This window comes from Rattus norvegicus, chromosome 10, assembly GCF_036323735.1.
Source record: "Rattus norvegicus strain BN/NHsdMcwi chromosome 10, GRCr8, whole genome shotgun sequence".
Lineage (NCBI taxonomy): Eukaryota > Metazoa > Chordata > Mammalia > Rodentia > Muridae > Rattus > Rattus norvegicus.
The window spans coordinates 105,910,066-105,933,027 of record NC_086028.1 but is presented as its reverse complement, the minus strand read 5'-3'; the positions used below and the strand labels follow the sequence as shown (position 1 = coordinate 105,933,027).

Sequence of the window (22,962 nt, the reverse complement as noted above, 5' to 3'; positions counted from 1 at the left end):
ATGCAATGTTGTGGATAGACCTGTGTATCTGTGTGTGTGTGTGTGTGTGTGTCAGTGTCTGTGTGTGTGTGTCTGTGTATGTGTGTGTCTGTGTATGTGTGTGTCTATGTGTGTGTGCACGTCTGTGTATGTATGTCAGTGTCTGTGTGTGTGTCTGTGTGTATGTCAGTGTCTGTGTGTATGTGTGTGTGTCTCTGTGTGTGTGTATGTATGTGTGTGTGTATGTATATGTGTGTGTGTGTGTGTGTGTGTGTGTGTGTGTGTGTGTTTGCCTGCTAGCACAGGCGTTAGACACTCAGATGCTTCGTGTCCTCTGCAGTGTTTGGTATTGTGGGTCTTTGGACCATTCCGGTGAGAGTTTGATGTTATGTTGTGGTTTGTTTTTTATATTGATAAACTTTATTTGCTTACTTATTTTGAGCAGTATTCGCTTTATGGTCAACTGAATAGAAAGTACAGACAGCCCCCATGTCCCTCCTCTCAACTCCCCTTTTGGTGACACACTGTTCTGGTGTAGCAGTGTTAGTATTTTGTATTATTTGTTTGTTTATTACAGCACCGAGGGTCTACTTCCAGCAGGCATTCTACTGCTGAACTATGTCCTCAATTACTAGTGTCTTACTATATAGCCTTGGTTGGCCTGGAACTCGATACGTAGACCAGACCAGGATGGCCTTGAACCCAAAGAGATGCACCTGCCTTCGTCTTCCTAGTACTAGGATCAAAGCACACATACCATCATGCCTGGTGCAAACCACTGATGCCTTAATCGTCAGAGTTACTGAGGAGCAATTTACGTGTAACCAAACGTCGCTGTTTTAGGGTGTGGCCCTTTGGGTTTTGATGTATGTATTCAATGGCTACTGTGGTCAGAACATAGAAGAGCTCCTTTATCCCCCCCCAAAATCTCCTCTGCCCCTCTGTGATCAGCAGCTGTCCCTCCCTCAGCCCTTTGACTTGTTGCCTGGCCAGCTCCCAGTCTTCCTTAAACGTTCTGTACCTGGCAGTGCAAAGTTAGCTGTCTTCACGCCCCCCTTTTCTGCAGCGTGGTGTGTCTGTGCCGTTGAACCTTAATAACACTTCTTTGCATGGCTGGACTAGAGTTGATTTCCTAGTCACCTTTGAAGGCCACTGAACTCTCTTTCATTGGGTTGTAGCTAAACCCACTGGTAAATAGTTCGTGCATGAGCCTTTCATCCTGATGGAGAAAGACCTAAGAGTAGTTGCAGGGTCACATGGGCAACATCTCTTTAATTTGTGAGTAAGGCATACACCATTCTTAATCCTTCTAGACTATGTTTACCACATAGGGCTATTGAGAAAGGTGGTTAAAGGTACCACATATGAGGTGCGTGTAGGGAGTGTGGGATGCCAGCCCACAGCCTCACCCCGTAGACTTAGGACTTACAAGGCCCCTTTAAAACAGGACTCAAGGATCCTGCTTCTGTTTTAGGGAACTGTCACTTTCAGCTGTTACCCATAGGAGGTCAGTCGGAACAGATGGAGCAGTGAGGGCCTGTATGAGCCCCTTGTGCTGTGGATGTTTGAGGTGGAGATTCAAAGAAGATCTGGTTTTGTGAATATGTCTCTTTCTCTCCATCCTACAGTGTGGCATTGTCCTGGGGGCCCTGCTCCTGGTCTTCTGCTCCTGGATGACGCACCAGTCTTGCATGTTCTTGGTGAAGTCGGCCAGCTTGAGCAAGAGGAGAACCTATGCCGGCCTGGGTAAGACCTGGCTTTCAGAGCTGGCACAGCTCACAGGCCCCTTTCATGAAGTGGGTGCTCTTGCTTGGGGAGCCTGGGGTCTTATTCCTCTTGTTTAGCTCTTTTCTTCTATTTCTTCTTAAGGAGTCTTTTGGAGTGCAGTGTTTTGTTTTTGTTTTTAATGTTACTGCTAGCTGGGTGCAGTGGTGTGTACCTCTAACCCCAGCAGTCGGAAGGGTAAGGCAGGAGGGCAAGGATTTCAAGACCGGCCTCTGCCTGGCTTCATAGCAAATTTAAGGCCAGCTTCAAAAGAACAACACATGGGCTGGGGAGATGATACAGTGAGTTGCTGCACAAGTCTGACAACCTGAGTTCAATTCCTGGACCCACACACAGGTGATAGAAGAAGAAGAAGAAGAGACCGAGTTACAGAGGTGTCTTCTGACATACACATGTCCAGTGTGACATGTATGCACACATACACATATGCACATTCAGTAATGCATAGAGCTTTATCTATGCACAGACAGACAGACACATATTACTGTGGGTTTGTTCTTTTTGGTTTTGAGACAAAGCTTCGCTATGGAGTTCTGCCTGGTCTGGAACTTGCTATGTGAATCAGGCTGGCCTAGAATTCACAGAGATCTACTTGCCTCTGCTTTTTGTGTGCTGAATGAAATAATTTTCAAAAACAGACACTTAGTAACACTGTTCAGAAATAATGAAGTCCGGTGGTGCACACTTTTAATCCCAGCCCTTGGGAGGCAGATAGAGGTGCATCTCCTGAGTTTGAGGCCAGACTCGTGTACAGAGTGAGTTCTAGGACAGCCAGGGCAGCACAGAGAAACCCTGTCTCCTACCCCAAATCTCCTGCTTTACAATGGAGCTGAGATGAGGGTGCACAGCGGTCGCCTCTCTCTCACCTGAGCCTGAGCCTCCTCTGTACAGTGGCCCGGCCGCACTTACCTTCCCAGCCCAGCAGGGTCACTTCTGCTCGCTGCTGACTCTAGCTCCCTGTACCTGAAAGTCTTGAGCGACTGAAAGGAGCTCAAATTCCTGGAAGTCCACACAGGCAGCTCTCGAGTGCAGCTTGTGACTGAGACTCCATGTTCCACCTGCCCAGACGGTGGGCTTCTCTCCCAGGACTGCTGACTGCAGTTCTCTTCCTTCTGGTTCTTTGTAAACAGTGTCAGCCACAGGGACTGAACAGAGCATTTAGGATTTGTCTCTGGGTGGTTTGGCTTCAAGGGCACTGAGGGGCCTCACTGTCCTGTCACCCTCACGTGAAGCCTGGTTCTCTGCCTTCCAGGCTTGGACTTGGGTTCTTTGGGGTGGGGTGAGAGGGTTACTCTTCTGCTCTTGGGACAGCCTTGTGGGAGAATGTGGGAAGAACATTCCTGGCCTCCTGGGGATGTTCCTCACCCAGCAGCCCCTGTGTGGCTCGGATGTTGCCCTTACCTGCCCTCACCTGCCGTGTGCCTGACTTATCCTCCTGGCTCTCACTGTCCAAAGAAGAAAATGGCAGAGTTTTGGGGCAAATGAGGTAATGCAAAATAAAGTAGTTCTTAACAACTGAATGGGAGTGATACGTAGAGGTGTGAGGCGCCAAGCCTCCACCTTGCCCTCCAGATATGCACACGGGCTTTTGCAGTGTGGCCTCTTGTTTTTCCCTAGTCTGCTTTACGGCTGGCACCAGTGCCCTGTGCTTGTTCTTGGCCTCAGAACCCAAGGGGTGCTTTCCCACTCTTCCTTTTCTGATGACAATGATGTTCTGTCTTTTACTGCTACCTGAGGAAGGGAGGCTGCCTCACTTGGCCCACACTGAGATGGCCTAGTTTTGTCCTACCGGATGAAGCATTCCCTACTAGAATCTAGGGAGTGAGACTCTTGGGGGGATGCCCTTGGTAGTGTGGAGCCATGTTGGGTATATGGTACTTTCCCTCTAAGAGCTCTGCTTGTGTGTTGTCTTTTCCTAAGTTCCAGCTTCAGACTCCTGTGTTCTGAAAGGTATGAGCCCTGGGCTGGGGAGGTCATGGCATCAGTAGTTGGCCAGTCAGTTATTCTTCAAAAGTTCCTGAGAAGTGAAACCGGTTTGTCCAGATGTGAAAGACAAGGAAAGCTGTCAGATGGACACCACCTGTGAATGCCCGGGCTCCAGCTGTAACCGACCGTTGGAACCACTGGAAACAACAGATTCCCAGGTGCCAGTGGTCTTGCGAGTTTGATCCTAGACAAGCCAGCTTGCCTATGTGGGCCCTCATAGAGTCTTCTAGGCTTTCAGACAATCTCCTGGACCCCCAGACAGTCTTCTGGCCCTCAATCTTCCCGTCCCCAGAGTGTTTCAGATCTCTAGGCATTTCTTGGAGTCCCAATCTCCCTGGTCCCCAGTCTCTCAGGTGCCCAGACAGTCAGTCTTCTGGACCTGTCAGCTTAGCACCAGTTTCCCTTTGTCTCCAAGGTGGGGATACTGACCGTATGGGGGCCAGAGTCGTAGTGAGGAGGGTCTACTGTGCCCCCTCCTGCCATGGTGGTCCTACAGGTACTGCGGAGCCCTCTTAGCAGCTAGACAGACACCTGCTTTTCTCTTTTCCTTTGTTCTCTCGATGGATCAGGCCTCAGTGTGTACTTTGTACCACAGCCCGTCAGAGTGCTTGGAAGGTGAGCCCCTCCTTCCCTCAAGGTACAGCAGACCTGACAGATGGCCCGTGTCTGTGGATGCATAAGAGTGGACCCTGGGTTGGGTCATGGGCACAGGTGCTCTGTAGATTAGATGGACAGATGGCCTTTGTCCTCACTTGGAGACTATGGAAGAAGGCGAAAAATTTCCAGGGTGATAGTTGTGTCTTGAACAAGGAGTCTGTTTACTATTAGCACTCGATGGGAGCACTGGGGCCTTTTCCTCACATTGAAGTCTTAACAGTATCAGCAGCTGTGGCAGTGACCTGTCCCATGGCCCCCTCCCCCAGCTCTGGAGGGTGAATGTCTGCAGAGTACAGAATCACAGTAGCACAGTGGGGGTTGTTGATGAATTTGGCTACCAGTTTGTTTTTGCTGTAGTGATTTTGGATCTTTTTCTTTTCTTTTTCCTTTAAATCTCCTGTTTCCATGCCCAGCTCATCAGACTCAACATGGCTTTCTTTTTTTTTTTTTTTTTAATTTATTTAATACGTAATAATAATTCTTTGGTTTCCGGGCAAACATCCCCCTCCCCCCTCCCCTCAACGTGGCTTTCTTTTTTTTTTTTTTTTTTGGTTCTTTTTTTTCGGAGCTGGGGACCGAACCCAGGGCCTTGCGCTTCCTAGGTAAGCACTCTACCACTGAGCCAAATCCCCAGCCCTCAACGTGGCTTTCTTTAAACCTCGTTTCATCTCAGAAGATGTTTCAGGGTTTCTCGTTCATGATAAAGCACTGTGGCCAACTTCAGCTGGGGAGGAAAGGGTTATTTTGTCTTATGACTCTCAGGTCACACTCAGGTCATCACTGAGGTGAGTCAGGGCCGGGACTGAAGCAGAGACCATGGAGGAGCATCCTTACCATCCTTACCGGGTTGCTCTCCATGTCTTGCTCAACTTGCTTATACAACTGAGGACGTCCAGGAGTGGCGGTGACCGCAGTGAGCTGGGTCCTCCCACATCAATCATTAATGAAGAAAATGCCCTACAGGCATGCTACAGGAAATCTGAGGGGTGCGTTCTCTCAGTCAGGGTAGAAGGTAACAGAGACGTATCAGTGACTCCTGGGAAACTCTTCTTAGACCCTGCCCTAGGCGTGTGTGCTCTGGGAGGAAGCCGCCTTCCATAGCAGTAGAGATTGCTGACATCCACCTGAGGTCTCATCAGTGAATAGTGTGTCACCATGGCTTATGGTTGGTGTGCCTCTCACCCTTCATAGGCCTAAAGGAGTGCCCATCAGGGCAAGATAGCTGAATGAGTAGTGTGACCAGTGTGCCTGCCACTTGGTTTGGTGACAAGACTGTGAAGTGGAGTTCCCTGATGGGTTTCTGTGCTGCTGCAGCCTTCTGGGGCCGACAGTGTTCACTGTGCACCTGGTGGAGCTGCTGGCTTGGTGCTTGCCCAGCAGTGGGGGCTGCTGGGCCACTTTACACCTCCTCCAGAAGCAGCTCAACTGAAGCCACTGCCCAGTGTTCCTGTCTCGTGCGTGCCTGCCTGGTAGTCATGAGCAGCAACCTCCTCCCTGCCTCATGTCTGTCCCTATCTCTCATGTCTGTCCCTACCTCTCATGTCTGTCCCTGCCTCATGTCTGTCCCTACCTTTCTTGCCTTTCTCATGTCTGTCCCTACCTTTCTTGCCTTGCTCATGTCTGTCCCTACCTTTCTTGCCTTGCTCATGTCTGTCCCTACCTCTCATGTCTGTCCCTGTCTCTCATGTCTGTCCCTACCTCTCATGTCTGTCCCTGCCTCATGTCTGTCCCTATCTCTCATGTCTGTCCCTATCTTGAATAGCACCCCTTTCTTGCCTTGCTGAGTGTTACAGACAGGTGGAGGGTAGAGTCAGTTCTACCTGGCGTCCTGTGGCCCTGTTTCTCAGGTCTCAAAGGTAGGGGGCAGAAAGCCTAGTCTTGGCCTGGGTCCTGCTCAGAGGGATCTGGCAGAAGAGAGTGCTACCTCTCCTGCTGCTCTCTGACTAGCTGGTGACTTCCATTTTCCTATAGCATCTTCCAGGGCAGCGTAGTCTGTGTCTGGAGTGCGGTGGACCCACTTTCCTGTCAGAGAAGTAAGGCGTGAGACTGGAGTGGGAATGGGCTGCAGGTTCTGCCCTCGGGGAAGCTCTGGCTGTCCTGGAAGTCACTGTAGACAGGCTGGCCTTGAACCCAGAGAGCTGCCTGCCTCTGCCTCCCTAAAGGCACGCACCATCTCTGGCTGGCAGGCCCACCATGTCGTATGCTGAGTGTTCTGGCACACGGCTTAGAGTGGATCTTTTGGTGACATGACACACAGCTGTTCATGTCATCACCTCTATAGTTTTTTGAAAAGTTTTTAGTTTTTTGAAATTTCCTATCCAGACCTTGGAAAACATTCTAAAGTGTGTTTTAGTTCTGGCTAGATGAACCTGAGGGGTATGTTAGGTTCCTTTCCCAGCTAAGTCTGGGAAAGGCCAGAGTGACCCCTGGAGGCTGAAGTCTTGTTGTTCTCAGGCCAAGTGGAGGCTGATGCCAACTGTCTGGCTTTTGCCAACATTGTGCCTCTTCCTTGGTTAAAAGTAACAAGGATTTTGTTTGGTTCATTCATACCCAGTGTATGTGTTTCCTGCTCTCCAGCCTCACAGGGCCACTGGCCCAGAGTAAGAGAGGAAACAAGAGGCAGGAAGCTGGGGCTGTGACAAGGCCGAGGCCATCCTGTCACATGCACTGCTTGTGGCTGCTCCAGAAGACCAGAGCCTGCTTCCCTTGGCTCTGATCTGGCTGGACCATGGGGGAAGCAGTGGAGACCAGATAACTGGTGAGGGCTGGTGAGGACCAGTGGAGTCAGCTTCTATTCTCATCTGCTGGCTCAGGAAGGAAAGATGGAGATCCCTTCCTGGTAGGACACTGCTGTGGTCATGCATGCTGGCTGTCCCGGGCACTGGCAAGTCTCAGAGCTCTTGTTCCTTCTTCCCCAGAGTGCCATGCTTGCAAAGATTCAGCTTCCTTCTGTAAGTCACAGTCAGAACAAATATGAAGCCCTCAGCAGTATCCTTGTGGAGCAGGGCATGAATACTGGGCTCTGGGGCAGGGCTTGAACCTTCTGGATCCCTCTTGAGTTCTCCCTCTTCCCCGTCCCTTAGTGGGACTGCCTCTGCTATTTTCACACTGCTCCAAGCAGGCCTGTTCATAGCTGCCATGGGCAGAACCCGGTATCTTACAGGGTCCTGACTTCATTTCACCCTTAATATTTCATAAGAAACAACTACAGAAACCCTTGCTTGTGTCTGTGTCTCCTTGATTTGCTCTTGTCTCATGTTGTTTCATTTGGGGATGGTAGGTCTAAGAAAGTCTGGCACCAGAGTTTTAAAGTATCTCCTTGGGGTTGGGGATTTAGCTCAGTGGTAGAGCGCTTGCCTAGCAAGCACAAGGCCCTGGGTTCTGTCCCCAGCTCCGGAAAAAAAAAGAAAAAAAAAAAAAAAAGCAAAAAAAAAAAAAAAAAGTATCTCCTTATCTGTGAAACTTCAAGCAGACGGATGCTCATCAAACTGCCGCTCACAGCTTTTCTAGGTAGCTTTTTAACCAAAGTGTTGGTTATTGTCGGACTGAGCTTTTTTCTTTCCTCTAGCATTCCACGCCTACGGCAAGGCTGGGAAGATGCTGGTGGAGACCAGGTGAGTGAGCTGCACAGCCTCGCTGAGTCCGTCCTTCCTAGTTTCTGCAGCAATGGAGGAGCCAGAGTCTGTCAGGAAATGAACGCTGTGCTTCCCATGTGGACAGTGTATAACGTCTAATGTGCTTCTGAAGAGTTACTCACAGAATAGTCAGTTTACTCTGACCTTACAGTGATTGTTGTCAAAGTTGGAAGCCATATTGAGTCTCGCTAAGATGTCCATGAGAATAAGAGACTTGGGAGACTGCGAAATAACTCTCAGTACAGCTAATCTTTTTTTTAAATTTATTAATCATTTTATTTGTTTACATTTTAAATATTATCCCGTTCCCCGTCTCCCTTCCACAACCCTCTGCCGCAAGTACAGCTGATCTTAATGCTGCTATGGAAACCGTGCCCCCAGCTCTGCCGCAGAAGGAGGGCTCTAAACTGAAATGCCACTTTTTTTTTTTGAGAGAGAGAGTCAAATTTTAATGAGTTGGAAAAAATTGTCACAAAATCACACTTTTAGGCTTCCAAATCAAGGAATTGTAAACACAGAAGAAAACAGTTTTAGAAGCAGTTGATTTTTCTTCTAACTTATCTAATATTACTGTACCTGAAAGAGTTTCTGATGCTCCCATGGAAGGAAAACACGATACAACATAGAGACTTGTTAAGTGTGGCTCGGGACTCACCCCACCAGCAATGGAGAGCTCCAGACATCCCTCAGCACTATGAATGTAGACATTCAAAATCGCCTCTAACTCAGCAAAGCCCAGGAACTAGGTCTGGTCCTGGGTGTCACACTTGGCGTACCTGAGTCAGCTTTGATCACAAAACAGCACCCTCTTCAGTGTGACTTCAGAGCTCTGGGTATCTTTCTTCACAGCATGATTGGGCTGATGCTGGGATCCTGCATTACCTTCTATGTCGTGATTGGTGACTTGGGGTCCAACTTCTTTGCTCCGCTGCTTGGATTACAGGTAAGACACTGTTAGATGTCTGGTCTGTTTTAATCCTTGTGGTTGCTGCCTGATGCCTCCTTTCCTTAAGCCAGCTGAGACCAGTGTGCTTGGTCTGGAGAAGCTTCCTGTGTCTGCCAGCCACTCAGGTTCCCTGGCTTGGATTTCGGGACTTTGCTAGAGTAGGGTCTGAGGTACCAGGAGAGGGAGAGAGGAAGAGCAGGCTGTGATACAATCTGATAGTGTACAAGGTAGGAGGCAAGGAGGAGGGGTATGATGGGACAAACTTCTGCAGGTCATATGCCTCAGCCTTCCAGTGCTGCTCATCAAAAGGAGAGAGGCCAAGCCCTCATGTGGCTTCTGTGCTTGGCTATTGATCAGTACATTGAGGCAGGGCATTGGGGCCCTCCCTGCTGAGAAAGGTGTGAGGGCCCTGTTCTCAGGCCTATGACATGCTCTGCATCCTCCAGCTTGCCCCTCCCTGCCCCTGAAGGGTCCCACCTGTGACCTGGGCCTCACACAACCTTCTTCCCCTACTCTACTGGGGAGCAGAGCTGTCACCAGTGACTGGCTGGGGAGAGTGGGCACATGACCCTGGAGGGTCCTTTTTGTGAAGACTCCTTCGTATTTGTTTATAGGTTTATAGATAGGTAGAGATGGATTTTAGTTTGTAAAGGTGACAGCTGAGGGGTGGTCCTTCTCATGAATACGTGTTGGATTTGCATGGTGTGGGAGAACTTTCCAGAAAGTGTCCTGGGAGCCTGGCCCTGGTCCATGTTCTGAAGGTGTCTTCCCCTTTGGCTTTCCATCTCCCACTCTTCCCATGGGCCAGCAGAGTTGTGGTCAGTCTCTCACACAGGGCCAGACAGGGCCAGACATCTCACCTGCAGTTCTGAGAGACTTGCAGGATGGTCAGTATTGGCCTCCGCAGCCTCACAAGTGGTTCCCACACAGTGAGCCGCAGAGAGCCTCTCTGTTCTCACTGTCCATCATGTACAGTGTGCCATGCTCGGCAGTGTGGGGTTGTTTCAGAGTTGCAGGTGTTTGTAGCTGGGGAAGCTCTTCGCCCTCCTCCAGCCTGTGCTGTCACCTATGAAGAAGGACCCAGGCAGTCGAACGTGCTGGCTGCAGTGAGTTAGATGGTAGATATCCCCAGACCATGCTTGCCAGTAGATGCCAGCCCAGAGTTTTGTGATGAAGTCTCTGGGTCAGAGTCTCTGTCTGTGGCAGGGATAGCCCTGGGTTGTGTGGAGACTTGGTGACTCCTTCCACCAGCCACTGGTACCAGCTGTGCCATCTCTCAGAGGGATGAGCTCCCGAAACACGCCTGTGCTTCGAGAGCACTGCAGTTCTGCGTGCTCTTGCCACGTTCTAACACTGACAGGTTTGCCCTGACTCGTCTCATTGTGGAGCCTGTGTGGCCCATGCAGGGCCAGAGGCGTTCAGAACTTTGATCCACATAGCTACTGAGAGGGGAGCTTTCAGGCTGTACGTGCCAGACTTGACCACACCGCCTTCTGTTTTAAGGCCTCACTGCTCCCAGCCTGTAGTGGCTCCTGCCCTGGCAACACTGATGAGATGAGAATTGGCAGTGAGTAAGCTCTGGGCTTAGAGCATGAGGACTCTGCTGATTCCCTTCCAGGTAACCAGGACCTTCCGTGTATTCCTGCTCTTTGCAGTATCCCTGTGCATCGTCCTCCCACTCAGCCTGCAGAGAAACATGATGGCCTCCATCCAGTCCTTCAGTGCCATGGCACTCCTCTTCTACACTGTCTTCATGTTTGTGGTGAGCACCGCAGACACTGCTCGCTAAGGGGGTGGTTTGTGGCTTAGTCCTTCCCATAACCATGAGTGTCTAGGCCTTAGTCTGGTGTAGCCATCAGCTACCTTGTGGGGGATTGTGGGAAAGTGGCTTTGAGTCTCGTGGTAGAGTTACTGTAATGCTGCAAAGGCCGCATGTAGGCCTGGTTAGGGAGCACCAGAGGCAGGGCAGGTGGGCAGCAGGCTACAGAAGGTGCTTCGAAACCATAGTCCCTTTACCCAGGCTCTGGAAAGTGAGTGAAGTGGCTGTTTGTTTTATGGGAAGGTCTTTGGTGTGGAATGTGGAATGTGGAACCAGCTATGTGTATGAGCTAGTGTTTTGTCACGTGGCACCAGCTGTCATCTTTTTAAATGAGCTTTGTTGGGGACAATCTGGAAGATGAAGGTGAGGACTTCCTCCAGAGTCCTTAGCCTTGGCTGCTTGACCCTGCTGAACCTTGGGGTTCACCCTCACTTGCCAGGAAGACGCTGTGCTCCTGAGAGCAGGGGCCAAGTGTCCCTTCAGGAGCCGTGCACTGGTCTGACTGTAGGTTTCTCTGCAGCCATGGTCTCCCCATGCCCTTGGCTCTCTGGGGACCAGCCAATGACAGTTACCTCCTTACTCTTAGCCATATCTTCAGTGGGATGAGCTCCCGAAACATGCCTGTGTCTGTCTGTCAGGGCAAGGAAATAAAGATATGCCCATATTGAGGGGACTGCTCCTTGGAATTAGAGACAGGTAGGGATCAGGGCTGAGTTAGTGAGTGAGGTTCTGCTTCTTTCTCCACTGCGAGGCTGCTGTATGGGAGCTGCTCCACTGTGTGCAGAACCCCGCCTGCAGATGGATACATCCCTCAGTAGTATGCAAGCAGCTTCATGTATGGACTGAGTTATAAGCCAGGGGCCAGGAACTTGGGTGAGGTGGAGCCCCTGCCCCTTCAGACAGTGCAAAGGTACAGGATGTAGCCTGCTTTGATGTAGAAAAGAGCTGCACCTCCTGTACCTCCTCTGCGGGACAGTTTCTAGTGCACAAAGCTGCACGCTGTCTCCTGACCCCATGTCCTACTCTCTTCTTGGTCTAGATTGTGCTGTCCTCTTTTAAGCATGGCCTCTTTAGTGGGCAGTGGCTGCAGCGGGTCAGCTACATTCGCTGGGAAGGCGTTTTCCGCTGTGTCCCCATCTTTGGCATGTCCTTTGCCTGTCAGTCGTAAGTACCGATGAGGTGGAAGAAGGGGTAGGGTGGGGCTGAGGGTGTGGCCTGGAAGGGGGTGGTGGTGAAGGGAGAAGGTGTGGGCAGCACCCTGCTTTTCTCCATTCTGGTCACTGAGGAGAGATGGCTGTTCTAGTGTGGCCTGTTCTCTGAGGAGAGATGGCTGTTCTAGTGTGGCCTGTTCTCTGAGGAGAGATGGCTGTTCTAGTGTGGCCTGTTCTCTGAGGAGAGATGGCTGTTCTAGTGTGGCCTGTTCTCTGAGGAAAGATGGCTGTTCTAGTGTGGCCTGTTCTCTGAGGAAAGATGGCTGTTCTAGTGTGGCCTGTTCCTCTGAGGAGAGAAGGCTGTTCTAGTGTGGCCTGTTCTCTGAGGAGAGATGGCTGTTCTAGTGTGGCCTGATCCTCTAGGCTGAGGGGATTTCTGTGCTAACCAGGAAATAAACTACTGCTAGGACTAACTGGCAAGGGCACCTAGTTTCGAAGATCCCATGAGGGGAGAGTTGGCTGTGGGGTGCAGCAGCAACAGCCATCTAATTGTGAAGAGTCCTGAGTGCTTTGCCAGAATGTAGCTGTTCTTCTGAGAATATTTAAGAAGATGCTGCACAAACATTGACTTGAGGCTGCTGCTCGGATGTATCTGAGTCCTGTGTGTGCGGGCGGGCAGATGGGCGGGCTCTCTGGCAAGCGGGGCTCTGTGAACACAGAACGGGCTGCTCCACCATCGCTGCAGCGGCAGCAGCAGCAGCAGCGCTACCTACCTTCCTCACCGCGGTGGCAGGAGCTAGTGACGCATGCCTGGGTGGGAACAGCAAGCGCGAATCCGACATCATTGAGAAAAGACCATCAGTGTGTTGGGGGGCTGGCAGAGAAGACCCCCTCCTGTGGTGTCAGTGGGCATGAATTGTGCCAATCGTAAACTGGTGTGGCAGAGAGAATTTGCTCACACTGCTGTGCTTATACCCACGTGCGAGATCGTCGTTTCCCACTCACCGGCTCCTCTTGGCAGCTCTGTCTCTGCCAGAACGTGCTCCAGCCTCGCTGTTTAATGTCCCCATTATCACTGGTGACAGAAGTTACATTCTTGTGCAGTGTACCTAGTTACCACTTGTCCTTTCTGCCTGCGTGTTTGCTTTTTAAAAAATAAGACCTCGTTTGGGCTTCCTCGATGGTGCCTGCCTAGCAGGCAGTGCACATCTGTGGATTGGTTCTTAGTGCAGGTTTCTGGTTCCAGGAGGAGGGAAGCACGCCACTCACTGTCTTAAGTAGAGGATTCGTCTCCCTTCCAGGAAGACCTAGGGGCCTTCAATGTGCCCTCTTTCTCTGTGTTGTCACATACTGTCCCCAGGCTACAAGCACTGGAATGTTTGCTAGTGAGGTAACAGTTCTCTTGGTGGCCTGTACTAGAGGGCCTGTCTGCTGGGATGGCAGCCGGTTCCTTACCTTGTGCCTGGGATAGTTCTTGCTGTCATCGTCTGGTCCTTTTGATCTTATTTCCTGGTCATTGAATCTTGTGTTATGCAGAACTGTCATCATGGGTCCAGAGAAATGGCCACATTGAGCATAGAAAGCCTTTGTGGGACAGAGTGCACTTAGACCCCACTTTTAGCCTAGGTATAGTGAGGTTACCTCAGGAATTGTTTGATGCCGCAGAAGGTGCTCTCCGAAGGTGGGATATTTGGGATTGGATGGAAGCCCGTGGATCAGCCTTTCCACTGTGTCCAGGCACACCCTGTCTCCCCTTCACAGCACTGCAGTGCCCTTGCCTGTATGCACATATGTTCCTCTTCGTATGTGCACATGCATGTGGTTCAAGCTCCCCCCAACATGAGCCTCCTGCTGTGACTAGTTGGCTCTGAGAAGCTGTTGCCACCTCATGGCTAAGGCAGGGCTCGTGCTAGCTTTCCTTCTGTGTCCTTGAAGCTGTGTAGGATGCTGCTGCCTATTTTTCTTCTAGCTGACAGCAGTGGTGGCCTCTTGTGCTGAGGTTGACTTGTGAGGTTGGGGTGGACAGGGATCTCAGCCTCGCTTTGCCAGACCTCCCACTTATTCTTGCCTGCTTCTTGATCAAAGTAGCATGCCTCCTTGCTTCTCTTGGACTTTTTAAGGACATTTTTTTGGGTAGGGCTCCCTTGATCTGTATTCTGTTCTCTTCATAAGTTGCTGATTTCAAGCATGCATGTGTGTGCAGTTGTACACATACACCACCCCATGTGACTTCCAGCATGTGTGTGTGTGCTGTTGTATGCATACGCCACCCCATGTGACTTTCAGCATGTGTGTGTGTGCAGTTGTACACATACACCACCCCATGTGACTTCCAGCATGCATGTGTGTGCTATTGTATGCATACACCACCCCATGTGACTTCCAGCATGTGTGTGTGTACAGTTGTACACATACACCACCCCATGTGACTTCCAGCATGCATGTGTGTGCAGTTGTACACATACACCACCCCATGTGACTTCCAGCATGTGTGTGTGTGCAGTTGTACACATACACCACCCCATGTGACTTCCAGCATGTGTGTGCAGTTGTACGCATACACCACCCCATGTGACTTCCCTGGTTGTTCCTAGTCTGGCTTCCTTTATGCCTTTGGTCTTTCCCTGGAAGGCCATAGCTACCGGGGAAGTACATGAAGGAGGCACCCAGGCGTCCCTCCTGTTCCAGCTTAGTTCTTTAATGAGTGTCTGAGCCTGGACCATCCCAGATACAGCCCCTCTTCTGCTCTATGTCCTCTCTCTGTGGTCAGGGTCCCCACACTGTGCAGGTGCCCAGGTCCCGCATGTTCCTCTCAGTTGGCTTTCCTGTCTCAAGTCCTCAGATATGCTCTCATGTCCCTGTCCTGCTGGTGACTTGGGTCCCTCCCACCTGGCCAGCAGCAGCACACTCCTGGCACCAGGCCCAGGACACAATCCAGTTTTCTCATCATACCGGTGAGAGGCTGCTATGTGGGAAGTGTGCTGACCTTGTCTGTGCTCACCTTTGTGTCTGTTGGTGGTGTTGAGGTGGCTGCAACAGCTCCACTTGTGTGTGTTTAACTCGCATCCCCTGGCAGTGGGGCTGCACTGGCTCGCTGTCTGCTCCTTCCTCAGATTTGCTTTTGTTCCCTGCCCAGGCACATTTGCACTTGCACAGCACAGTGCTGGCTGTAAAGCACTGGAAAGAGATCTACGTGGAACCTTCTAGGGTGGGTCTTAGTGCAGCTGTCTGTGGTGTCACCCAGCTAGTGACCTTGGCACCAGGAATCCTGCTCTGTAGTGAGTGTTTTTCAAAGGAAGTTCAGTGGCTTGTTGCCTGGACCATTTTGGTAGAAGTAGGAGTTGTTAGGAGGGGCGGGAGAGGCTCTAGAGCCTGCTTGTCTAGAGTCTGTGTGACTCGCTTGTCTTTACACAGCCAGGTCCTGCCCACCTACGACAGCCTGGATGAGCCATCAGTGAAGACCATGAGTTCCATATTTGCCTCCTCCCTCAACGTGGTCACCGCCTTCTATGTCATGGTAGGAACTCTTCTATACCCCCTCCTTGATGCACTCATGGCCCCAGTGTGGCCTCTGCGTCCGTCTGTAGGGGTTTTAGACGTACCGCTGGCTCTCACCTTTTCCGCATCAGCGTCTGTAGGTGCACTGTTTGTGGTGACCCAGAGCATTTCAGGTCCTCAGATGAGATGCTTGTCTGCAGTCTGTGGCTCCATTGTCATCCCAGGCACAGGCACCTCTGAGCTGCTTCTCTCCTGGACCATGGCGTATCTTTTTCTGGTTTTGTAGAAAGGGTCTTACTTTGTATTCCTAACTGGCCTGAAACCTTTCTATGTAGATGAGGCTGGTCTCAGATTTGGGGTGCTCCTCCTGCTTTTGCCCCCCAAGTGCGAGGATTACAGTGAGCACCACCATACCCAACTGTGTTGACATTGTCCAGTCTGAAGAGCTCAGGCATCTTGGCCAGGGCTGTTCCAGAGTGCTTTAACTCTCTCCGTGTCATTGTTAGTTCTCTACAGAGAAGCATTCCCACTAAAAGGAATGTTGCTGAGGTGGCTGCGGCCAGCTACACTGTGTGTGGTGCACGGGATACCAGAGTGAGAAGATACCCCAATCCACAAACATTATGACCATTTTCAGTAGTTCCTCCCGATCTCCGGGAAAGGGCTTCTCTGTGTAGCCCTGGCTGTTCGGGAAACCGCCTTGAAGAGCAGGCTAGCCTCAATTCAGAGCTCTGCCTGCCTCTGCCTCTCAAGTGCTGGGATCAAAGGTGTGTGCCATCACCACCTGGCTCTTGTAGGTAATATAGTTAGGTGCTAAGGTTATTTATTCATTCAATCATTCATTCATTCATTCATTCATTCATTCATTCATTCATTCTGTCTGTCTGTCTGTCTGTCTGTCTGTCTATCTATCTATCTGAGACAGGATCTCACTGTGTCACTAAAGCTGGCCTGAAACTCACTTGTAGCTTAGGCCTTGAACACCTCCTGGTCCTCCTGCTTTCTCCTCCAAAGAGCAGGGATTAGACCACACCTGGCTTCCCAGAACCGTGGAGGGGAGAAATGAGGATGTAAGCAGGCTAGGGTTGGGCCTTAGCTCCACCCTTTCTGTGGTAATAGTCTTCTGAGTGGTCATGGGAGCATCATCCTGGTCTTCTTCCGTCCTCTTTTTTTTTTTTTTTAAGATTTATTTATTTTTAATGTATGAGTACACTGTAGCTGTCCTCATGCACACCAGAAGAGGGCATCAAATCCTATTACAGATGGTTGTGAGCCACCATGTGGTTGCTGGGAATTGAACTCAGAACTTAGGAAGAGCAGTCAGTGCTCTTAAGCACTGAGCCATCTCTCTCCAGCCCCTTCTTTTGTCCTCTTTTTTTTTTTTTTTTTTCGGAGCTGGGAACCAAACCCAGGGCCTTGCGCTTCCTAGGCAAGCGTTCTACCACTGAGCTAAATCCCCAACCCCTTCTTTTGTCCTCTTAACCCCACAGTTATTTGACTTTTTTTCCAGTTTTTTTTTTTTTTTTTTGGTTCTTTTTTTCGGAGCTGGGGACCAAACCCAGGGCCTTGCGCTTCCTAGGCAAGCGCTCTACCACTGAGCCAAATCCCCAACCCCTCAGTTTTGTTTTTTTGAGGCAGGGTCTTACTGTGTAGCCCAGGTTTGCCTGGAACTGTCTCCATTCTCCTGTTTATATCTCCTGAAACCTGAAATCATAGTCCTGAGCCCCTACACCCAGCTCCTGATAGTGTTTGAAACCAGATTAAGAGTGGCTCCTCTGAAGGAGGCCTTCTAGAACCTTCCCTTTCATTTTTGCCTCATTTATGGTTCTGAAGTTATACTGACATTGCATGTCAACAGTAGTCTACCTCTGGTCATCGGGAGTCTTAGGACTAAAGTGCTGAAGTGTGCTTTTGTCCTTGGCAGGTCTGAGACAAAGACAGACAGACAGACAGACGGGGAGACAGGCAGTCAGAGAGTGATTGGTAGTGGACTGGCAGAGACAGAGCTGGCCACATTGCTATTTCTCCTCCTCCCACAGGTGGGGTTTTTTGGTTACGTCAGCTTCACTGATGCCACCACAGGCAACGTGCTGATACACTTCCCCTCCAACCTGGTGACAGAGATGATCCGAGTGGGCTTTGTGATGTCTGTGGCTGTCGGCTTCCCCATGATGATTCTGCCCTGCAGACAGGCCTTGAACACACTGCTATTTGAGCAGCAGGTATGGTCCTCTTCCGTTCTCTTGGGCTAGCTCTGTGTTTTCATGACAGTGGTAGGTGGAGCATTTCCTAGTTAGAAATAAACTGTGTGCATGTGTGTGCGTGTGTAAGTCAGAGTCAGAACAATTTTTAGAAGTTGATTCTCCGATTGTGGCCCCAGTGGTTGAGCTCAGATTGTCTGGCTTGCATGGCAAGTGTTTTTACCGGCCGAGCCATCTTACTGGTCCAGACAAACTTCAAGTGAAATGAAGTCTTGGTTTATTTTGAGGGGAGTCTGCTATGTTTTGCAGGTTGGCCTGGAACTCAAGATTCTCCTGCCTTTGCTTTCTGAGTGCTAAGATCATAGGTGTGTACCACCACACCCAGCTGAAACTGGGCTTGTGTTGTTTGTATGTAATTTAACTTTTTATTTAGTGATGGTAGTGGGGCTTACATGTCATAGTTTGTGAGTGGAGGTCAGAGGAAATGGGTAGGGTCCAGGTCTCTCTTTACCTCTTGGATTCTGGGGATCAAACTAAGGTGTCTTTACCTACTGAGCCATTCTTCTCCTCTTGGGAAGTCTTTAATAGAGCTCCATTCTTCCTTCCTTCCTTTCCTTTTTTCTCTCTTTCCTTTGTTGCTAGGGATTGGACCTCATGTATGCTAAAGTCCACCCACTCCTCTTGAGCTGTGTTTCCAGCTCCCTGACCAGGTGTGGCTTGAATTAACCTGGGTAAAAAGAACATATAAGAGTGACCTGTGGGCCAAGCCAGCTGCGTAGGTGACTCAGGTCATATCTGGGATTTGGCAGCATTAATGCTAGCAACCTCAAGTCCTGGGGAGGCTGCTGCAGAGACACGTTGATCACATTGGCTGATGCTGATCATAGCTGGCATTGTGAGATGAACTTGTGCTGTGTGTGTGTGTGTGTGTGTGTGTGTGTGTGTGTGTGTGTGTGTGTGTGTGTGAAACTAAAGGCTCTCTGGTCCTTGCTTGCCCTGGGGTTGCCTCGTGTCCATCAAGCCTCTCTGTCTCAGCTTTCCACCCTTGTTCACAGGGTGCCCGTTCCTGAGTCTGGGTTCTGTCTGTGATGGCAGCTTTCGGTCCAGTGTCCAACATTTTAGACATGGTTCACCTGATCAGCCAGGACTCCTGGTGGTCAGAATTATAGGATCACTCAAACACTTAGGTTGAGGGACATGGTGCTGGTCCTAGCATGTAGACTTCAGTAGAAACAACTGGCACAGAGCTCCTACCTGTTGGAGTCATGGCAATGACAGCAGAGGTCCAGTGCCAAAGGCAGAGTGCCCCTCACATGCTAGCTTCTTGTGTACCTGTTAGTTTTACGTACCTGGATGCTATGCAAAGTAGAATTTAGGACTTTGTCCTTTGAGGGGCTAAGGTGAAAGCAGCTCTGTGGCCATAGACTCACTCTGCTGCAGCCCGTCCTTGCTGTACAGGCTGGCCTGTGGGTTCCTGACACTTCTCATTGCCTAATGTGAGCTTGGTGTGTGCCTGTGTTTCAGATTGGAGCAGCGTTAGTGCAGTTTTTGCATAATGTACCCCATCTTTTGCAAAGTTGTTTTGTTTTGTTGAAATAGCGTCTTACTATGTAACTCTGCCTGGTCTAGACATCGATATCCAGACTAAGGTGGCTTTGAACTCAAAGAGAATTACCTGTCTCTGTCTCCCAAGGGCTAGAGGCCATCTCTTTTGTAAAGTTAAACATCAACAATGGAACAAAAAGAAGTATTAAGTAAGTTCACCACCAGACAGTGGTAGAGCACACCTTTAATCCCACACTTGGAAGGCAGAGGCAGGCGGATCTCTGTGCATTTGAGGCCAGCCTGTTCTATAGAGGGGTTCGAGGACAGCCAGACTCACCCAAGAAACCCTGTCTTGAAAAACAGTTCGCCTGCTTCTCAGCCTTCTCCTTCACATTCATGTGGCTGCTTCCCTCTGTCTGTCTGTCTGTCTGTCTGTCTGTCTGTCTGTCTGTCTGTCTGTCTGTCTGTCTTTATGTTTACAGTGTTACATTCCCTTCCCTTTCCTCTGTTTTCAGTGGATGTACTGGAAGCCTGTCTGTATTCATGGAAACCTACAGCATCTCTTGTAGATGTTCTCCCTATTGATGGCTTTTCTGCTTGTCCTCAGGAATATCTGCCACACAGGTTCCTGCTTCCTCCTTTAGAGAATTTCTCAGTTAACTTCCAGTGTGCTGTACCTGGGGTTCCTGGGCTATGTTCAAACTGTCATCCTTGTTCAATGAAAGATTTCAGCTGTAGCTGCTTCAGTCTATCCTGGGTTAATATCTATTATGAAAATAAATTACTTAGAAATTCTAGTTCTGGGAGGCTCAGTTATTCCTAGCTCAGGAGTGATCATTATGCTAGTCAAACCTTCCTGTGTGTCTGTTCATATGAGGATCAACAGCTCGATGGGGAGAGGTTTCTGTTGTCAGTGGGGAAACAGAGGCACACAGCTGGTGCTGCCAGAGCCAGGATCTGAACCAGGCTGTGCGGGACTCTTAGGCTGCACATTGACGAGAAGCTGACTCACTCAACAGGGCTGTCCCTCTGGAGTCAACTCTACTGTCCAGCTTGTGTGTCTAAGACTCTGTTTTGTCTTTGCTGTAAGAGCAAAAACAAAAACAAAAAAGACTGTAATACTAACATTCAAAACCGTTGTAAGATGCACAGCCCCTGTTGGGAGTAAAGCACTTATGGCTGCCTGGCATTCTGTAGGCTTCCATTCAAGCTGCTCAGCCAAATCTGATTGTGCTGAATCTGATTATACCGGAACAGTCCCCTCCAGGAGAGTGCCCTCGGCCCGTGCAGAGATAGGCTGGCCTGGCAGAGCTCTGTGGTGGTATGCCACTGGAAAGCGGACGTTTCAAATCTGGTTGTTTTTGTTTTCTTTCATGTAGCAAAAAGACGGAACCTTTGCTGCAGGAGGGTACATGCCCCCACTCCGGTTTAAAGTCCTCACCCTCTCGGTGGTGTTCGGAACCATGGTCGGTGGCGTCATGATCCCCAATGGTGCGTGGACAGCGTCTGCAGTGACTAGCCCTGCTGCCTCTTCCCTGCCCTTAGTTTTGCTCCATTCTTGTTGTATGGGGGACCCAGGGCCCATGACTGTGGCCCATACTCCCGGGGTCTCATGCTGTTTTCTCTAGTATCTGAGTGTGCCTAGAAGGCAAGGTCATACCCATTCCCCAGCAGGCCCGTCGTAGCTTGGTATCACCAAACACAGGAGCAATGGCTTTAGCCAGCTAGCCCATTGTCTCCTTTTTACACATTTCTTAGGGCAAGGCACTAGGGCACTTGCCAAGTGATGGTAGTGTATACTGGGGCATGTGGAAAGCCCCTGTGGTTGGCCATTTAAAGGTCAGCTGTTAACAATACCCTGCTCTGACATTGTAGTGTATGAGGAGGAGGAGAAAGGCGGAGATGGTGGAGCCCCCTGGACACAGCAGATGTCTGTCCGTTGGCACTCAGGCAGCCTCTACAGTGGCCTGTCATTCTTATTCCCATGAGCACAGTCCCCCAGTCACCCGGTGCTGTCTGTTCTTTTGTAGTGGAAACCATCCTTGGCTTCACAGGAGCAACGATGGGGAGCCTCATCTGCTTCATCTGCCCGGCTCTGATCTATAAGAAAGCCCACAAGAATGCCCCCTCAGCCCAGGTGAGTGCGTCCTCCTCTAGGCCATCTGCACCTGTCCCCCGGATGAAGATGATGGTTGCCCACCAGGTAGCCTAGCCCTTGGCCAGTCAGACTAGTCAGGGAGAGGTAGCAAAATAGTCTCCAGCCCAGGTTCTTCAGACAGGTTCTGTCAACTCATTCTTAGTGTCTTATCACAAAGAATACTTGGTCAGGAGATGTGAGGAGTGGGCCACACAGGTGGCTCAGTCTCTGCCCCATGTGTGTCGGGGCTTTCCCCAGAGAGGACACTTTCCCTTCCTTTCCTAAGACATGACACTAAAACTATTGACACTCTTACTCAGCTGTCCCCTCCAGGAGATACTCATTCCCACAGAGAGCACCACTGCTGGATTAGTGGGTGTCCTAGGAAGACGATGCATGTGCGCAGGTGTGGGTGTGCTCCAGCTCTTCTGTCTGTGTTTTGGTAATGTAGCTTTCTGCTCTTGCTTAACACCCACGGCAGGTTGCTCCTCTACCACAGGTGCGAGCAGCCAGTGTCGCCGTTTGTTTCTTTTTAGCTGTATCCTGAGGAGCTCACTATAAGGAATGTCCATAATCCTATCTCCCACTTAGGCGTCTCTAGCTTTTGGCACAGGTGTTTCCTGCATGAGAGGGTATTCCAGAAATGAGACTCCAGTCAGAGCAGGGACCTCCCGCCCTGTGCCTGGTGAGGTCGGAACTCCAAGGTGTCTGCACGTTCATCTGCACTTTCCTTGGCTTCCACAGAGAGTGGGATCACTGTCTCAGGCCACTTAGGTTCTTTCTCTCTGAAGTGCCTGTGGTTTTGCTTCCTTTTTAGGGGATTGTTGTGTGTTTCCTTTTTTCTTTTTTTTTTTCCCTTTTTTTTCAGAGCTGGGGACCGAACCCAGGGCCTTGTGCTTGCTAGGCAAGCGCTCTACCACTGAGCTAAATCCCCAACCCCTGTTGTGTGCTTTCTTTTTTTTTTTTTTTTTTTTTTTTTTTTTTGGTTTTTTTTTTTTTTTCCGGAGCTGGGGACCGAACCCAGGGCCTTGCGCTTCCTAGGCAAGCGCTCTACCACTGAGCTAAATCCCCAACCCCTGTTGTGTGCTTTCTTATTGATGTGTACTGGTAGATGTTTAAGAAGTAAAGTGTGGGCTTGGACGGTGGCTCAGTGCGTAAAGCATGTGTGCAGCTACGGATGAGGCTTGCAGTTCCGGTTCCCAGAACCTGTGTGAAAGCTTCGTGGGCATGGTGGCCGGCCGGTAGTCACAGCACTGGAGACAGAGGCAGTGCTCTAGGAGCAGCCGGTAGTCACAGCACTGGAGACAGAGGCAGTGCTCTAGGAGCAGCCGGTAGTCACAGCACTGGAGACAGAGGCAGTGCTCCCAGAGCAGCCAGAGTCACAGCACTGGAGACAGAGGCAGTGCTCCCGGAGCAGCCGGTAGTCACAGCACTGGAGACAGAGGCAGTGCTCTAGGAGCAGCCGGTAGTCACAGCACTGGAGACAGAGGCAGTGCTCTAGGAGCAGCCGGTAGTCACAGCACTGGAGACAGAGGCAGTGCTCCCAGAGCAGCCAGAGTCACAGCACTGGAGACAGAGGCAGTGCTCCCGGAGCAGCCAGAGTCAGAGCACTGGAGACAGAGG

General features: G+C 50.4%; 1 protein-coding gene across 15 annotated transcripts in view; it reads left to right on the top strand.

Moving 5' to 3' along the window:
• The window catches only part of Slc38a10 (solute carrier family 38, member 10), a 49,794-nt gene that overhangs the window by 2,016 nt on the left and 24,816 nt on the right, over positions 1-22,962 (top strand). For 10 of the 15 annotated variants that reach the window (NM_001376915.1, XM_221195.10, XM_063269248.1 and 7 more), the window contains exons 2-10: positions 1,608-1,725; positions 7,976-8,021; positions 8,892-8,985; positions 10,607-10,750; positions 11,847-11,971; positions 15,373-15,475; positions 17,496-17,678; positions 20,582-20,693; positions 21,233-21,339. In NM_001376915.1, the coding sequence (NP_001363844.1) occupies positions 1,608-1,725; positions 7,976-8,021; positions 8,892-8,985; positions 10,607-10,750; positions 11,847-11,971; positions 15,373-15,475; positions 17,496-17,678; positions 20,582-20,693; positions 21,233-21,339 (1,032 nt within the window). Of the gene's footprint in view, positions 1-1,607; positions 1,726-7,975; positions 8,022-8,891; positions 8,986-10,606; positions 10,751-11,846; positions 11,972-15,372; positions 15,476-17,495; positions 17,679-20,581; positions 20,694-21,232; positions 21,340-22,962 lie in introns of those variants that run through there. The other 5 variants (XM_063269250.1, XM_039086218.2, XM_039086217.2 and 2 more) reach the window with 3 other exon arrangements.